Source organism: Saccoglossus kowalevskii, chromosome 22, assembly GCF_978046115.1.
Source record: "Saccoglossus kowalevskii chromosome 22, keSacKowa6.1, whole genome shotgun sequence".
NCBI classification, from domain to species: Eukaryota; Metazoa; Hemichordata; class Enteropneusta; family Harrimaniidae; genus Saccoglossus; species Saccoglossus kowalevskii.
Window position 1 is genome coordinate 17662515 of NC_140662.1, and position 17809 is coordinate 17680323.

The 17809-nt window shown below is 35.2% G+C and overlaps 2 protein-coding genes and 1 long non-coding RNA gene across 3 annotated transcripts; 1 reads left to right on the forward strand and 2 right to left on the reverse strand.

The window, feature by feature from the left end:
* Positions 1–3141: 3141 nt before the first annotated feature.
* LOC144343873 (uncharacterized) lies at positions 3142–3961 on the reverse strand. Its single transcript, XR_013419063.2, has 2 exons — positions 3811–3961; positions 3142–3320 (listed from the first exon to the last, which is right to left on the reverse strand). It is a non-coding gene; the product is annotated as an uncharacterized LOC144343873 (long non-coding RNA).
* Positions 3962–10340: 6379 nt separating this feature from the next.
* Positions 10341–11616, reverse strand: LOC100367339 (salivary C-type lectin 1-like). The gene is made up of 3 exons (XM_002742002.4): positions 11286–11616; positions 11000–11070; positions 10341–10613 (listed from the first exon to the last, which is right to left on the reverse strand). Exons 1-3 carry the CDS (start codon positions 11498–11500, stop codon positions 10603–10605), a joined length of 297 nt encoding a protein of 98 aa, XP_002742048.3. The 5' UTR covers positions 11501–11616; the 3' UTR covers positions 10341–10602.
* Positions 11617–14878: 3262 nt separating this feature from the next.
* Positions 14879–15697, forward strand: LOC144343764 (uncharacterized). The gene has a single exon (XM_078006178.1). It carries the CDS (start codon positions 14879–14881, stop codon positions 15695–15697), a length of 819 nt encoding a protein of 272 aa, XP_077862304.1.
* The last annotated feature ends 2112 nt before the right edge of the window (positions 15698–17809 follow it).

A 17809-nucleotide genomic window follows, 5' to 3' on the forward strand; every position in this document is an offset into this window, starting at 1 on the left:
TCAGAAAACCAACATTGATTTACAATTACTGTGGCCATTGACATTGAACTTTGCTCTTTCATGAAGCAGCAGTTTTCCTCTTCAGATAATCAACAATACCCTGGAGAAGTATGTTCATTGTTCCACAACGACTGTCCCAAGGGACACAATGACACAGCTATACCATCTGAACTATGGATAGACACAAGGACACAGCTATACCATCTGAACTATGGATAGACACAAGGACACAGCTGTACCATCTGAACTATGGATAAACACAATGACACAGCTATACCATCTGAACCATGGATAAACACAATGACACAGCTATACCATCTGAACCATGGATAGACACAAGGACACAGCTATACCATCTGAACTATGGATAGACACAGGGACACAGCTGTACCATCTGAACCATGGATAGACACATTGACACATCTAAACCATTTGAACCATGGATAGACACAAGGACAAAGCTATACCATCTGAACTATGGATCGACACAAGGACACAGCTATAACATCTGAACCATGGATAGACACAAGGACACAGCTATACCATCTGAACTATGGATAGACACAAGGACACAGCTATACCATCTGAACTATGGATAGACACAAGGACACAGCTGTACCATCTGAACTATGGATAAACACAATGACACAGCTATACCATCTGAACCATGGATAAACACAATGACACAGCTATACCATCTGAACTATGGATAGACACAAGGACACAGCTGTACCATCTGAACCATGGATAGACACATTGACACAGCTAAACCATCTGAACTATGGATAGACACAAGGACACAGCTATACCATCTGAACTATGGATAGACACAAGGACACAGCTATACCATCTGAACCATGGATAGACACAATGACACAGCTATACCATCTGAACCATGGATAGACACAAGGACACAGCTATACCATCTGAACTATGGATAGACACAAGGACACAGCTGTACCATCTGAACCATGGATAGACACATTGACACAGCTAAACCATTTGAACCATGGATAGACACAAGGACACAGCTATACCATCTGAACCATGGATAGACACAATGACACAGCTATAACATCTGAACCATGGATAAACACAATGACACAGCTATACCATCTGAACCATGGATAGACGCAAGGACACAGTTATACCATCTGAACCATGGATAAACACAATGACACAGTTATACCATCTGAACCATGGATAAACACAATGACATAGCTATACCATCTGAACCATGGATAGACACAATGGCAGCTATACCATCTGAACCATAGATAGACATAAGGACATAGTTATATCATCTGAACCATGGATAGACACAAGGACACAGCTATACCATCTGAACCATGGATAGACACAATGACAGCTATACCATCTGAACCATGGATAAACACAATGACACAGCTATACCATCTGAACCATGGATAGACGCAAGGACACAGTTATACCATCTGAACCATGGATAAACACAATGACACAGCTATACCATCTGAACTATGGATAGACACAATGACAGCTATACCATCTGAACCATGGATAGACACAATGACATAGCTATATCATCTGAACCATGGATAAACACAATGACACAGCTATACCATCTGAACCATGGATAAACACAATGACACAGCTATACCATCTGAACCATGGATAAACACAATGACACAGCTATACCATCTGAACCATGGATAAACACAATGACACAGCTATACCATCTGAACCATGGATAAACACAATGACACAGCTATACCATCTGAACCATGGATCGACACAATGACACAGCTATACCATCTGAACCATGGATAGACACAAGGACACAGCTATACCATCCGACGGTTTTAAAATTCGAATTAATATGTTAGATCTAATGATTGACTCACAAATCTTGACTATCTAGATCCATCACTTCCCAGATGGCAAGTGCAATGCAGTAAAACAGAAAAATACTACTTTAGTCATGATGAAATCTGTATCCATGGTGACTACATTGCTTACTATCTTTTTATATTATGGATGAGGCATGTCATAATTGGGTATGTACAAACCATACATATAATTATACAATGATAGTGCTCACTATTATTAAAATGGCCATGATACAGCAATGCCAACTTAGCATGATGTGATGCTGATTTTGCATAAACTTTTTGACTGTAATGCCTTATATTTGTTCAGCATTAGCTATAGTTTAACTAGTTGAAGCACAAACCCTGTCAGCTGAAATAGCTTCACTGTGTGAAAAAATAGTCACTGAATAACCTAAAGAAGAGTTGACAACAAAACAAATCAGAGTGGAAACAAAACATACCAACATACAATGTAGCAAATGTATTAAGCAAAATGCGTTGATCTAACTATAAATGATAATATGCTAATGATTATATCAACATACAAACAAATTCTGATACCTTGTAGATCTGTTACTAATAACTTTGCTTTAAATTGTTCAAAGACATGATGACAAAATGCCAAATTTGTTTTTCCATCATCTGTGTTTGATAGTGTTTTATTTATGTTCCCATCATTGTTGACAAACGTCACAAACTTTCCCCTTAACTTTTCTTCAATCATATAGATATCACTAACTTTTAGTAATGTAGCTAACAAACAACATAGAGTTTCGACGGTAAACAGCGTACACATGGTTTTATGGGTGTTGGCAGGCACTAGAAATCATTTGACAGTCTATATCTGTGGGTACAGGACTGTTTGTTGAGGATCGTGACCATACAGACGAGTAAACCCAACAAAAGATTACATCTGTGGCTTCTCCGTTCAAATAAAAAAGGCGTTTGAGAACCATGTTGTCACAGTTCAAGACAATCTGATTAAAATCTGATGTAGTGTATGGGCTTTAATTATTTTGGCTATAAACTTGTTTTAATTTTATTTTTTATTATATTTGTTATTAATGCCCTTTTATTTGATTATTTTACTTTGATTTTGATTTTGTGATTTTTTTTAATTCCGCCCTACCTACATCTGATCCGACGCCTATGTAAGTCCCGTTCAAATCTCGCGTAAGTAACAGCCAATCACAGACCCCCTTTTATACAGGCTGTCGGTTGCTTATTTTTCAGTGTATACGGGCAATCTTTCTGTACATTATATTTTGCCCACTTGAATAAACCATTAATAGAAAATTGCTAGTATATTTTTATTTGCAAAAGAAATTCCACAGCATTTTACAATTGTTGTCATTACATTGAATATTTTTTTCACTTCCAACAAATGTGTACACTTCCAGATACATCTTCGCCAGCCAAGGTTCGTTCATTCAGTCATCGCTTCAATTTTACATCACTGAGCATAATTATCTAGAATGGAAGCAAAAAAATAAGTAACTCGTAATGATTAGAACACTGTAAACAGCTATAGAAAACAATGCAAACTGATTTAAAATTGTATAACGGCCCACGGCATCGACGCAGACAAGTGGAGCAAAATAATATTTCCTGATCAATTGCGATGTGTTCCAAATAAAAAAAATATTTTATTCCAGTCCAAATCAGCTCAATTACTTTAATAAAGAGTTATTGTATAATGTACAAAACATTGATACAATTTGATGAATATTTACAGCTACAGCTTCAATACCGTAGACGATTTTGGCCCGATCGTCAACAAAACATCACCCGTCTCCAGGGCAGGCGACTGGAAAACGACACCGGTGTTCGGTCGAACCGGTGGAAACAAAATCGTCACTCCCAGAAAAACTATGCAAAATAACGATCTAAAGTCGAACCATTCGAGCCACAATATTAACATAAAAATGACTTTCGTTGCATTTTACAATGATAAACTTACCGAAAAGCCGTGTCATTCTCGGTCGCTAACGTCGGTATAATCCGCCATTTTATTTGAGTCTGTTTGCTACCTGACTCTGCCCGGTGACGTCATCATGTGCGCTATAGAAGGAGGTCTGTGATTCGTTGACTAAAATCGTCGATAGTGGGGCTCGTTGAAATCTCGTTACATAGGCATCGGCTCAGATGTAGGTAGGGCGGAATTAAAAAAATCAAAGTAAAATAATAAAATAAAAGGGCATTAATAACAAAAGTAATAAAAAATAAAATTAAAATAACTTCATAGCTAAAATAATTAAAGCCCGTACACTACATCAGATTTTAATCAGATTGAGTTCAAGAGAAATATCGTACATGCACCGAATGAAAATTTCAGATGGAGTTCCATGCAGCAGCTATGTCGATCATAACAATCATTCATTGTCAGATATTCATGTGGTCTGCGTTGCACTATCGACTCGCTCTCCAGTTCACTGTCATTCAGTTGACTTCCTGTGCAGCTATGAACACACACTCATTTATATAACAATAATACTGCATGAAATCCATCCTTTACATCTTAGTAATCCACATATACTTGCCTGTGTTTGCTATCCTACCAAGTAGATCTTAAGCCCGAGAACTTAATGGTTGGACAAGTTCCATGGGTCAAAGGGCAAAAAGATAAAAGCAAATCTGAATGTGCGAATCGAAACAAAATCATTTAAAAAGCAAATTCAATATTAATTCAGAATGAAAATGTGTTTTAATAACTAAATAAAATGCTAGTATAAAATATGAATGGAACTCGTAATTAAATTGTGAAATTGTTTTTAAAATAAAATTGAGTTTTAAACAAAATTAAAAATCGAAATAAATTCAGAATCAGAACTTTATTCATAAAAGGAATATAACTTAAAATCTAAATGTAATTTTGTGATTAGTTTATACATGTGATTCTAAATAAAAAAAAAGTAGGTATAGAATCATGTTTAAATCCATCTACATATTAAAAATGAAATGAAAATGGTGATTCAAAGTCAAAAAGTGTAAAGTAAATGAAAAACAAAGAAAAAACCTAAATGAAAAAACTATTGTATATGCGTAGTCGTGACCTTCCTCGGTTGCCGTACTTTTGAAAACATGAAAATTTCATTTACAAATTTAGTAAGGCGTATATGTAGCTTTTGTTTTGTTTTTGTAATCTCAGAATGCTCTCATACAGTGAAATTGTATCAAAGAATGTGCATCCGATATGCCTTGGTGGTTACATTGTACTAAAGCATTTAGTTGCCATTTTTCGACTATTACAATGAATATAATTCCTTAATTCTTTGCTTCTGGAGGTATTCTTAGATATCTCAGTCTTTCTATTGGTAGAACAGCTACTTGTTCTAAATTCTGTGTAAGTGTGTAGTTTATTATTTTCAGCTTTCTGAATAGACGGTAGCCATATATTATCAATATATGTTTGTTTTATTTTTTTCAAGTTATCATCACAACTATCAGTAATCTCTTGTAGATTATTGACAAAGAATTTCCATGTGTTACCTTTGAGTTTACTTGTTTATGAAATATTCTTTATTAGATTACGTCCGTCTGTTTTGAACGATAAAAGTGAAGGCTCCCCAAACCAATGATCTATGACTGTACTTTTGAGCAACTGCATGTACGACATTACGAGGGGAAACAGTGTAATTATGAAGATTGAGTGTTGTGTGGGAGAGTAGTTTGTGGATATACTACTGCTCACGCTAAAGGCAATTATAAATGACAGAGAGGCACACGAACGTAGTTTATGGTAGCAAAAACACAGTATTGGTTTATTGTAATACGGAGTAAACTGACATAGAGTACTGAGGCAACTGGTAATACATGAAATGTAACAGTAATCATGGGTATTTATACCCTCTATGCGAACGTGGAAGGAAACACATTTAGTCGTAAACTATGCAACTAAATTTCAAAATATAGGCGGCAAAACGAGGCCGAACTGTGATTGGTCACAATTAAACACTTGTGATAGTATGAGGGGGAAATTCTTCTTCTCTGGGTTCTCCACACGTGTAAGGGGGGAATATTTCGTCTCGTCTCTCTATCGCGTCCCCTTGAGGTGCGGGATTGGGAAAGTCACTTAAACCTTTACAGTCAAATAGACGGACACAACAAAATACATTTCAACTCTCGTCTTTAGTCGGTCAGTCGAGCACTCTATAAGACACAGCGCCCTGGGGAAAAGTCCCCAAGACTATCGCAAGGCTGACCCAAGACTAGCCCAAGACTCGCCCCAAGACTGCCTTAGACCGCGTCTGTCGTGGTGTTCTCGCCAGGACCAACTAAAACAACTTTATTCATTTCCAAAACCATAACCAATTACAAAGCAGTATAAAGACTCTAACGGGCGTAACCTTCAATCATACAGCCAATCACACTAAGTACTGAACATGTCATATCTTTTGATTAATCGTTGACTATATTAGTAACCGCGAATACCAACTGTCAGAAATAGTAGTCCGAATAGCGACGGTCATATCGTAATTGTTTTCAAATCACTGAGTCGAGTTCCGTCCAGAACCTCGATGAGTCTAAACGATGACAGATATAATCTGTATTTGTTTACATCTGTAACATCTAATAACAGTGACTTCTATTCCATTTAAATGGGAAATTGTCCACTCTATACAATTTGTTAACTACACAGCTTCGTCCAGTGTCGTACTTACATTGTAAAGGGTAGAAATATAATTAGTTCAGTTATGAGAGGGGATTGTATGTTTACTGTTAGAATCATTGAATTCTTTAACTTGTTTTATATTTTTTCTTAAAATGTGTTGGTTTACAGGACACTTAACATCTTTTGTGTCTTTTAGATTTATTTATTTTCGCTTTTTCAATTAAATATTAATAAATGTCATTGACTTATCTGCAGCAGATTAAATTATATCACTGAATAATTGTTGTTTTGTCTTTGATTCAAAGCTATTTTAAGACAATTTTATAAGTAATTTCAATAGTTTAAATGTGTATCAAAATTGAATTTAGATGTAGATGTAGGAATCAATGTGACAAAAGTTGCATGGTTAATATCATAATTTGTTATAGCAAAAGACAATGCACAGATGATCAATTTTCAAATATGTTATAAACTGATGCGACACAGTAGTCTAGTACCTGGCTTACCACATTATATTTACTTCGCCAAATAGGTCTCCCACTACTCTACCACTGATATCGGTAAATATTGTCCATATTTATTGTTCAGTGTCCATCGATTATTTAGCGTTGTTAAGGTAAATATCATGCAAAGATCCGTAGACTATATGAATACATTTTTTGAGAGCTATAGAAAACAAATGCAAGACTTACAACAGGAAAATAAGAAATTGCGCGAGAAAGTGACGAGTAAGTACAGAAGATAAGCTGAACAAGGCAGAAAACGACATCGAAACAATGCAGCAGTATACAAGGCGCAATAACCTAGAAATACAGGGAATACCTGAAGTACAAGGTGAAAATACTGACGAAATAATAATTAAAATAGCCGATCTAGCAGGAATTCAAGTATCAGAAGTGACATTGATATCAGTCACGGCTGCCATTGAAACCAGGGCAACGCTCATCTGAGGTTATCGCCCTCTTTACAAGAAGAAGTATCAGAAATAAATTATATAAAGCAAAGAAAAACGTATAATAATAAATCTACATCAGATATAAAAATTGGAGGATTACAACGAACAAACAAACGGATTTATATAAACGAGCAGCTTACCGAAAATAACAAGAAACTTTTTCATGAAACAAATAACAAACGCAAAGCCGCGAAATGGAAATTTATTTGAAATCAAAATGGGAAGATATTTGCCAGAAAAGACGAAGGATCTCCAGTTGTAAAAGTCCATTCAGCAAATGATATTGACCAAATCAACTAACTTGTAAATGTCCAATCGGTAAGACAAACACTAACTATGAACTCCGCTGATACAGAACAAACAACTGTCAAATATAACTGCCGGTCTTATAGTGTGGAGCAATTTAATACAGGTATAGATATTGATATTATATCAATATCATTTCCGGTCCACTCACACATATTGTCAACTGCTGTCTGATCCAAGGCAAATTCCCGGATGCATTAAAATATACTAAAATTACACCTATCTATAAAAAAGGATCTGCTTTAGATATAAATAATTATAGACCAATCTCAGTATTGCCTGTGCTTAGTAAAATAATTGAATCTGTGGTTAAAAATCAACTTATGGCATTTCTCGACCAATTTAACATTCTTTTAAATACTCAGTACGGTTTTCGTAAAAAGTACAGCACAAAGCTCGCCCTTGCTGATTTAATCTCGGACGTCACTGATAGCATGGATGAAGGGATTATCATTTCCATGATATTCATATTAAAGGTTTTCATCTGTTATAAATGTCCATAAATATCTTGGCCTGTAAGATAACTACTGTTGTAATATGATGAACCTGTTGGTGGAATATATACATTGCAGATATAAAAAGGTCTTTATCTAGACCAAAGAATTCTCCATTTTAATTCACATTACCTATTTGCTTGCATATACTATTGATTTTACTAAGATCTTCTCTTAAAATCGATTTAAACAGAATGACTATTCTTCCAGAAAACTTTCTAGCATTTTTTTTTCTTTTCTTAAATAACCTGAAATAAAAACACTAATTTTAACACTGCTATCTAACCAACTTTCAAAACAAAGTCAGAAAAAAAACTTATCATCCATACACGATTTTAAACAAAGTATATTCAATAAATTTAAACGCTGCTGTATTCTGTTCATAATCTATCCAATATATCCTTAAGGTGGATAAGGAAGATATTTAAACATTGACTTTCATGGTATTGGCGGTACAAATGGAGCTACATAGCAATGTAAATATTATACAAACATTTATAATTTCTGCTCAACCTATGCAGTGGATCAAAGCATACACCTATTTAGACTGTGTGGTAGTCAAAAATGGTAAAAATTAAAATAATGACAAATAATTCTTGAGTGATATAATTTATGAATACCTGCCTGCCTTGCCTATTTATTTCCATAACAATCTTGTTTGCTTTGCCGAATGTGTACTACTCTAAATAGTATATTAGCTTCACTGTGTTGCCAATAATGATAGACTGGCCCAGCTGTGGTGATTTTTTTTTCAGTTAAAAGTTTCAGTTTTCGAAAGGTGGGGTGAATGCGAAACCACCACAGACTGGTCTTATTTGCAGCGAATCTGTTGCTATTATATATTCATGATATGCAGTGACATCACTGAACGGATACAGAAAAGGAGTGGGGGCGTGCGCGCTGCATAATGAGGTAAACATTGTGGGTCTTCTGTGCAGATCGCGCTTCACTGTAACCCAGGCAAAATAAAGCTACACGCAGGCTACTTCTCTCCATTAGAATAATTTGTACAAAACGTTATAAATAGTAATTTATTTGTTATGATTGACGATCGAGGAACTTGAAGAAAAGTTAAGTCTTCAGATACAAAAGTTAACTAGATATAGTTTAAAGGTCAAATTACTCTGATTGAATAACGTTCTTGCCTGTCATTCTGCTCATTAACATAAAAACTAGTATGAAAACACACTAGTTCCTGCTTTCACCACAGAAGGCGCGGCAAAAGCGTCCAGTCTGTGTGATTTCGCGGTTACAGGGGATTTCGCGTTAACACCTTCATTTCGCTATTTTTTTTATTTAATTTTAAATTTTAAAAGAAATAAATCGCCCAGACTGTGCCAGTCTACCCTAATGAATATGTATCTAGTAATAAATGCAATAATTCACACCACCACCATACATAACGTTTCTCTTAATTAATATACGAACACTAGATGGCGCTAGTCACTTAGACTACAGGGTTAACGGGTATATACAGTGAATAAGTGTAATCAAAATAATCCATCCATGCTGAAAGGAAATCTGGCGAGTAACTGCGTAGATTGGTGCCTTTCTACTATTCTTCCGCAGTGATAAAATAGCTGTACTACAATTTACACTTATTTCTGTATGCACGAGCAATATAGCATAGCGCCACTGTTCTGCTACTCTATACTGTCAAGTAGTACAACACGATAATTTCAAACAGTGAGCTTAAATAATTCATGTGATCGGCAACAATTATCCCAACTGCACGTCTGCATACATGAAACAACTCACCAGATTCTCCGGCATTCAGGATATTACAAATTTGAATCAGGTTGACTGGCTCCCTGACTGAGGATTGCTAATGAATGGTTATCTCAAAACGGCATGTTGTGAAATGAATATCCGAGCAATGCCAATTTAATATAAGAAAAAACAGGTCAAATATGATGACTAGTGCAATATAAATTACTTCACAATCACCATCACCATGTAACTGTATTGGGTCATATTATTATGTCATCGGAAGGCAGGATGTGTATTCCCAGATCAATTAGATTTCGATGTAATTGTCACCACAAATTGATAGGTACCGTTTTTTTCGATTTCAGTAGACTGACATTTGCATTTGTCAACGTCTGGTTCGATACATATGGTAATTGCATTCACAATGAACATTTTAATATATTCACTTACTTGTTTCTACATTACATAAGAGAAACATTTGTTTGAAACAACATTTTTCTATCACACTATTTGTCACTATTAATAAGGTCAGTCACCAAGAATAAACAAATTGAAATTAGTGGTTAACACAGTTATTACAAATAATTACATATCAAATTACTACTGAGTTAATGCTATATTCATTTAACTTTTTACTTATTCAAATACTTTCTTGAAGTGGACAATAGTTGATAGTTAGGCACAATCTGAAAAAAAAAAGAAAACGTGGTAGTGTTAATATTATCACAAAACATATGATATAGTATGCAAGGCATTAATCTGTTTAATTCGATTGTGGTATTGACCATGATTTGTTATCCAAAATAAAAATCATTGTGATAATGCTAATCGTTTCATACGTAACGTTATTGGTGTTTTGCAGAAGATAATTACCCCAACCAATATTCAGATGCAGTATTTGACATAATTTGTATGCATTTCAGATAAATTGGTCGTAATGTCCTATTGAATACAGGTCTTTATTAACATTTCAATTAGGGAAAGGGATCATGTATATATATTTTGTTAAATAGAGCCTACAGTTCATTTTACTTTAGTGTTGAAATGAACAAGGGAGCAGTTACGAACTTACAGGAGAATTCGCAAATGTAACTCTTCTTTACCCCACACTTGGCGTCATCCCATTTCATGCTTCTTCTTTTCCTGGAGAGATGGAAAACTTGAAATAAATGTACTATCATGTTGGACTTGTATGCTTAAGTGTGAATACAGAATAACATATCACAGAGCATCAAAATAAGAAGTTGTGTTCAGTTTACCATTTTTGTAATTAATACTAAGCTTTGAGTGATTCGAAATAAAAATCTGCATTTGAATAATAATGACATTAGCACTAATGATTTACAATGAATACATACCACAATTGCACGCAGTGTTGTTCATTACGATGGTTGTTAGGCTGGTTACCCGCCCAGTGGGTGAAATCCACGTTGATAGATGGGTTCACCCACTCGAAATTGCCTTCTCCATTGCGATGAAGCCCGATCCAAAGCCCGTTCCTGACTTCGTCATCTAGATCGTTATTAAAGATGAACTGACGAACGTCTTTGTTAATAGATTGAGTGTGTGGCATAGCTAAATTCCCACCGAGCTCCTCGCATTTTGATCGTGCTGCAGTCCAAGACAACCTGCCTGTTTCCGATTGTTTGGTGAACACCTGGTAGCGGATGCAATCGAAACATATGGAGTTTTCGTCTGTGAAAATAGTTTCATACAGGTTTCTATTGTGTACATCACAATTAGACCATTATTTCTACCCAAGGAATTGACTCCCAAGCGACGACAACAACGCATGCTAAAACGCATAAGCTCATGGTTAGACGCTTGTTTGTAAACTGACATGCTATGGCCATCTGACGCATGCGCGGGTGATAACCCGCGCACTTTAAATTTACATACTATAATAAACTGTACTCGGCATTAAATAAGACACGATATCAGGACACACTATTGTGCTCACAGTTCACATTTCCTCGATAAGGACCCACTAAAAATATTGTACTTTTTTAAAGTTATAGATGCCGATTCGTGACGTGGATTTTTTTCTTGCTAATTCTTACTTGGACAGTTTCGGCGAGGGACTGTTGAAATTTCTCAGCTCGTGCATAGTGGAACATTCAAAAACGATTAAATTATACAAAACTTGCACCAACATTATTTTTTTCGAACGCTTATCAAGATTTATAAAGCTGTGCATAGTGAAAACGAAACATGGTGCAATAAAAGTTATGACGGAATCTCCATATATAACTTTTTCCGAAACGATTATATGTTTAAATTTGGGACATTTAAATTATGAACATCAACAAAATTCTTTCCGAATGAGTGGCTATGCAAATTATCCATTATCTCCACTTGTGTTTTTCAGTTTTCCCGGGACGTTGAAATCTAAATAGATCTCACAATTGTTGTTTATTGTCAGTTGTTGTCCCGGTCAGTATTTTGCACTCCAAATGTCATTGTCCGAGAATGCTAAGATCAGACGTCCTTTTGTTCGTAAAGACGTTGTCGAAATAGTGAGAGAATGTCAGGCCAAATGACCAAAACTGAGAGTTAATTAAATCGGCAGAAGAACTAATCTGAAAGTGAAGACAGTACAGCGTTCTGGCTATAGTAAACAGTGAGTGAATTAATATTTTACTAGTTAGAAATATGCTTACATCACTTGAACTACGGTACTCATTTTGCCCAACTTCCTACTTTTTAATCGATCGCTTAATTTCCGACCGCACTGTATTTTACCGACTGGAAAACGACCGCATTTTTATTGTTTTTTGTCACTGGCACAGGAGTGGTCAAAATGTTTGGGGACACAACGAGTGTTAACTACTATAAATTCTAAACGGCTCTTCAAATCTATACCACTCTGTATCGTTCGCAAACGCAACTATATATGTGTCCAATATTAGAGTCGGTACAATATTGTAACAAATTCCATATCTCAGCGATATAGCTATTGTATACACATACCTTTTTTATTGTGGTTCGCACAAACGTTGAATAGCCGTCAAAAAATCAAATATATTTAGTTTTTAAATATCTATAATTATATGCACGCAATTTGACCCTTTGGCCTAGATTTGAATGCCATGGAATATTTTATTTTAAACAATATTCTGACGTTACTTACTACCCCCAAAATGTTTCAACACAATTGCGATATGACTGTCCGATTTACAAAGCAGATCGGGTAATATATTAATAACCATTCTCACCAACCGCTAGCTTAGGAGAGAGTAGGAAATCAAACCCCCGCAGGTCGCCGCCTTTTATGCATAGATTTCATGACGCCGTCTAACCGCGGTCGGGAACGAAAGGCTCGCACAGCAATTCACACTTGTTGTCAAGATCATGAATGAACAGAAAGGACTGGGAAATTAAAAAGATCATATTGCCACAAAGTTAAATAAATTTGGCTGCACAAAAGCTTGGAAACTATTTCATAATAGTTTGCAAAAGACTGAGTGATCAACGACATCATTTTGGGACGCAATTGCGTAACTTACTGCGCGACGATGCTGACCCCCCAAGTCACGCACTGAACAGGCGCGTTACCTTAGCAATCTTTTTCTTTCACGCTCCGCGCGTCGATCTTGTAAATTAAGCCAGTTCACGGTTTAGCCGGCTTCGTAACGAGGCCGGGGTCACCTGGGGTCAAGGGGGATAAAAATCGCTGACGTTGGTGGCGTTGCATAGTGTTTGCCTTGACAGTCGCGTGGATCCATGCATTTAAACGGGATTCTACTAGAATCTAAAGGCTAATCTGAGTTTATTCTGCATGTGAGTATACATCAGTTGTTTGCGATGATTATACTAACAATTTTCCGAATCGGACAATAATATTTATTTGATTATGAGCACATTAAGAGTACATATGCAGAGTACCCAATTTATGACTATGCTGTTGCCACAGAAATGTAGGTTGTATTTCATATTATGTAATATATTATATCCATATGTGCCTAAATTTCACAGTTTGTGTAAAAACATGTATAGAATATAACACAGCATTATGGTCTTATTTCATTGTCAAAATATTCTATATGATTAATTTTTAGTGTCAATATAAATAGTCCTAGCTATTGTTTGATACATATACTATATCAATATTTATTTGAAATAAATATAACAACTTGCGTCTTGTAGAAGTATACACTAAAATAATTTCATGTGCTTTTTCCTTCAGATAAACATATTCTACCAATGCCAAAAGTCATTTGTGCTGTGGTAGGGTGCCACAACAGCACCTATAGGATCAACAAATGGAAAACAGAATTATGTGATCAACACAGGTCCCTTCATGGTGTAGGAGCATGTATTTGCGATCCTCCTTTTTACTTGTACCCCTTCCCATCAAAGCTGAATAATCATGAAATGTACATAGAGTGGTGTAGGATATGTACAGAACAGAAAAATTAACCAAAAAAACTGGGAGGCTACCAAATATGACCGTGTTTGCTCTGAGCACTTTATTGATGGTAAACCAACAACAGAACACCCATATCCTACTTTGGCTCTTGGAAGATCGTTGTCTAAAGTAAAAGCACCCAGAAGAAAACTCTATAAACATTCACTTGAACCAATACGAAAGAGACAGAAAGTAACATTGACACATTCATCAAATCCAGAAATACTGAACTGTCAGATACACCATTAATAACATGCCCATCAATTGCTGGCCCTTCTGATGATAGAAACATACTTGAATGGATACATAATTACAGAGAGCCACTGCAGTGTGATTGTCCAGGTGAACATTGTCCAAGGTGCCACATGAAAGACATTGAAATAAAAGAGAAAGACAAACTGATAAAACAACTTTCTGAAAAACCTCCAAAGCCAATTTGATGGAATTATAACTGATGACAAGGCTTGTCTTTTCTACACTGGAATAACAACTATTAAAATATTTAATCTATTATATGAATACTTTAAACCAAAGGTCGTTAAAATGATGTATTGGAAAGGTGCAAAGACATCAAAATCTCAAACACAAGAGTCACATATGAAGAGAGGACCTGAACGAAAGGTGGAAATAAAAGAAGAAATGCTTATCACTTTGATGAAATTGAGACTTGGTTTATTGAATGAATACATCGCCAGAACATTTAATTTATCAGAAGGTTTAGTATCATCAATATTCACAACTTGGGTAAAAGTGATAGGCCCTCTCCTGAAAGAAAGTATTTTCCTACCAGACCCTGAAAACATTAGAGCCAATCTCCCAAGGTGTTTCATGAAACGGACCACAAGGCTTAGAGATATACTGGATTGTACAGAATTTTTTATAGAGAGACCAAGAGAACTTGAACTCCAGGCCTTGACCTGGAGTGACTATAAAAAACACAATACCATCAAGGTTCTAGTAGTCATTACTCCACGTGGTAAAATTGGGTTTCTCTCAGAGGCTTGGGGTGGTCGGACATCTGATCGACATATCACACAGAATAATGGATTTATGGACAAAGTGGAATCATATGATCAATATATGGCTGATAGAGGGTTTGACATTGCAGGAGATTTACTGTTACATAGGACAGAGCTGGTCATTCCTCCTGGTGCAAGAAGCCATGAACAAATGTCAGGAAGTGACGTCAAGAAAACAAAAGAAGTTGCCAACCTCGGAATCCACATTGAGAGAGCTATTGAGCGAATAAAGCGCTTTCGAATTCTCAAAACAACACTTCCTTTAACGTTGGTTCATTTAGCAAATGACATTATTATGGCCTGTGCAGGACTGTGTAACCTCCTTGATCCATTAATAAAATGAACCAAGTTGAGTTATTTTCTTGTAGGACTGGTAGGATAATCTGCAACTTTCAGTTTTTGCAGATCTCTGGATAACTTACCATGTTTAATGAAGTGCCATCAATGTTTCACTTTTCTTATATTGTAATTTCTGTGTATTTGCAAAAAATATGATAGTTTTGTGATCAAACCTGATAAATACATTTATATAAAGAATGATATAAACAATGTTTTTAAAATATTTTTCTGACAAACTTGGTTCATTGACATTACATGTTTGTGATGACACACAGGCTTATCAAATATTGTATCTTGTTTTAGTTATAAATATATATACTAATAAATATATATATACTAATAAATATGAACATAATTTTAAATGCAAAGTGGAATCTTAAGTTTGATGATCATGTTCATTCACCATGAGTAACGCCTTGAAATAAATATGTATTCTGGTGGTTTAGAAAGAACGCCTGTGTGCTGAGAGTCTTGGAGACACATTAAAATAAATTTAAGATTTGCTTTTCAAACAAGAAGCTTGTCAACTGATTTTTGCTATTTGAGATGCATAACATGAAAAACAATGTGATTCACATCATCAAAATTTATAATACATACAAGAAAATAAATTAAATTTTATCCATGGTATTTAGTCTAATTTTTCATCTATGGTTTTTAGTCTAATTAGTCCCATAGCACCTCTGCGATGAATTAAATTTAAATCTGATTTTTCTGATATCGGAAATGGGCTAATAATATATATTCAATGTGTATGTTTATCAACATTAAACTAATCATGTCTGTGGATTACCTCAATGAACCAAATGAATTATTATACAAATTAAGCACTTATTATGCATAGATTTAGGTCTGTATATTGTTTCAGGGTGCTCATGTACAAAGTTTCATTGAAATGGAATAACTAGTACATTATCAGTGTAACAGCCAAAAATTAACTAATTATGTAAATTAATTGATTAATATACACACATTTTTACCAAGTTTCATTGAAAAGTAATGAAGTAATAGTACTTGAAATATCAAAAGCAGAAAATTGATTAATTATGCAAAGTAGGTAATTAATATTTCACATATCTGTATGTGCATCGTCCTATGTATCTATGTAAGTTTCATTGAAATGTGATGATTATTTTACCTGAGATATCAGTGAAAAAGTCAAAAATCTAATCATTATTAAAATTAGGTTAATTATATGCATGGATTTTAATCCAAAACTAATCACATCTGCGGATTAGCCCAGAGCATCTATACACCAAGTTTCATTAAAAACCAACATACGGTTCTTGAGATATCAGAGGAACGAACAGACACACACACACACATACAGACAGGGTAACTGCAAAGACTCAAAAATCAAACAGTATACTATGTCATAAATGTCCATACTTTAATTCAAATTCTACAATAATATTCCACACATATATTGTATAGGCTACTTAATACACATGCCACTTCTACTTCATATTAATAAATATAGAAACACGTCTTGTACAGTGATGACCACCAAGGTGCCTATTTTATAAATGTTAAAGGAGCATAATGTGGGCATCATTTGTGATTTATTTTTTGTTGTTGTCATTTTATCTGAGTGTTGAGCCTTCTGCATTTGGTAAATACTGAATCCAGTTTGAAAACAAAAATTGAGTTAACATTTGTATGTAACCGAATAAATTTTGTGTAGGATTGCACTGGTGGTCAGCACTGGAATCTAAAATTAATTTCTGCAGTTAGGACAATACCACTTTTCCTCTCCAAGTTCCTCATCATTCCCAGTGACCACATGTTGCATTTATCACACATGATACTGTTTTGTTCATTTGTTTCAATGTGAGGCGTTTCAAGGCACTCTGTTGTGCAAATTACACACAAGTAAATGGGTTCAGTGACCACCTTATGTTTTTTGCCCTTTCCTTTGGCTGGCTTTTTGCTTCTTTTCTTTGCTTCCTTTGTAGATATTGTTGTTGGCAATTGGGATACTTTCACATTGTGTTCAGCTACTGGTATACTGTCCGGAGCAGCTACAGTGTCTGTAGATGTTTCAACCTCGACTTCAGTTGTGCTACAAAATCTCAAAGCCCCTAAAACATATGTCTCATAAAAGAGACAGAGTTTC

Coding starts and splice junctions, on each gene's coding strand:
- LOC100367339 (XM_002742002.4), bottom strand. CDS start 11,500: ATGCCACACACTCAATCTATTAACAAAGACGTTCGTCAGTTCATCTTT. Junction 11,071..11,285: donor CAACACTGCGTGCAATTGTG/GTATGTATTCAT, acceptor CCATCTCTCCAG/GAAAAGAAGAAGCATGAAAT.
- LOC144343764 (XM_078006178.1), top strand. CDS start 14,879: ATGATGTATTGGAAAGGTGCAAAGACATCAAAATCTCAAACACAAGAG.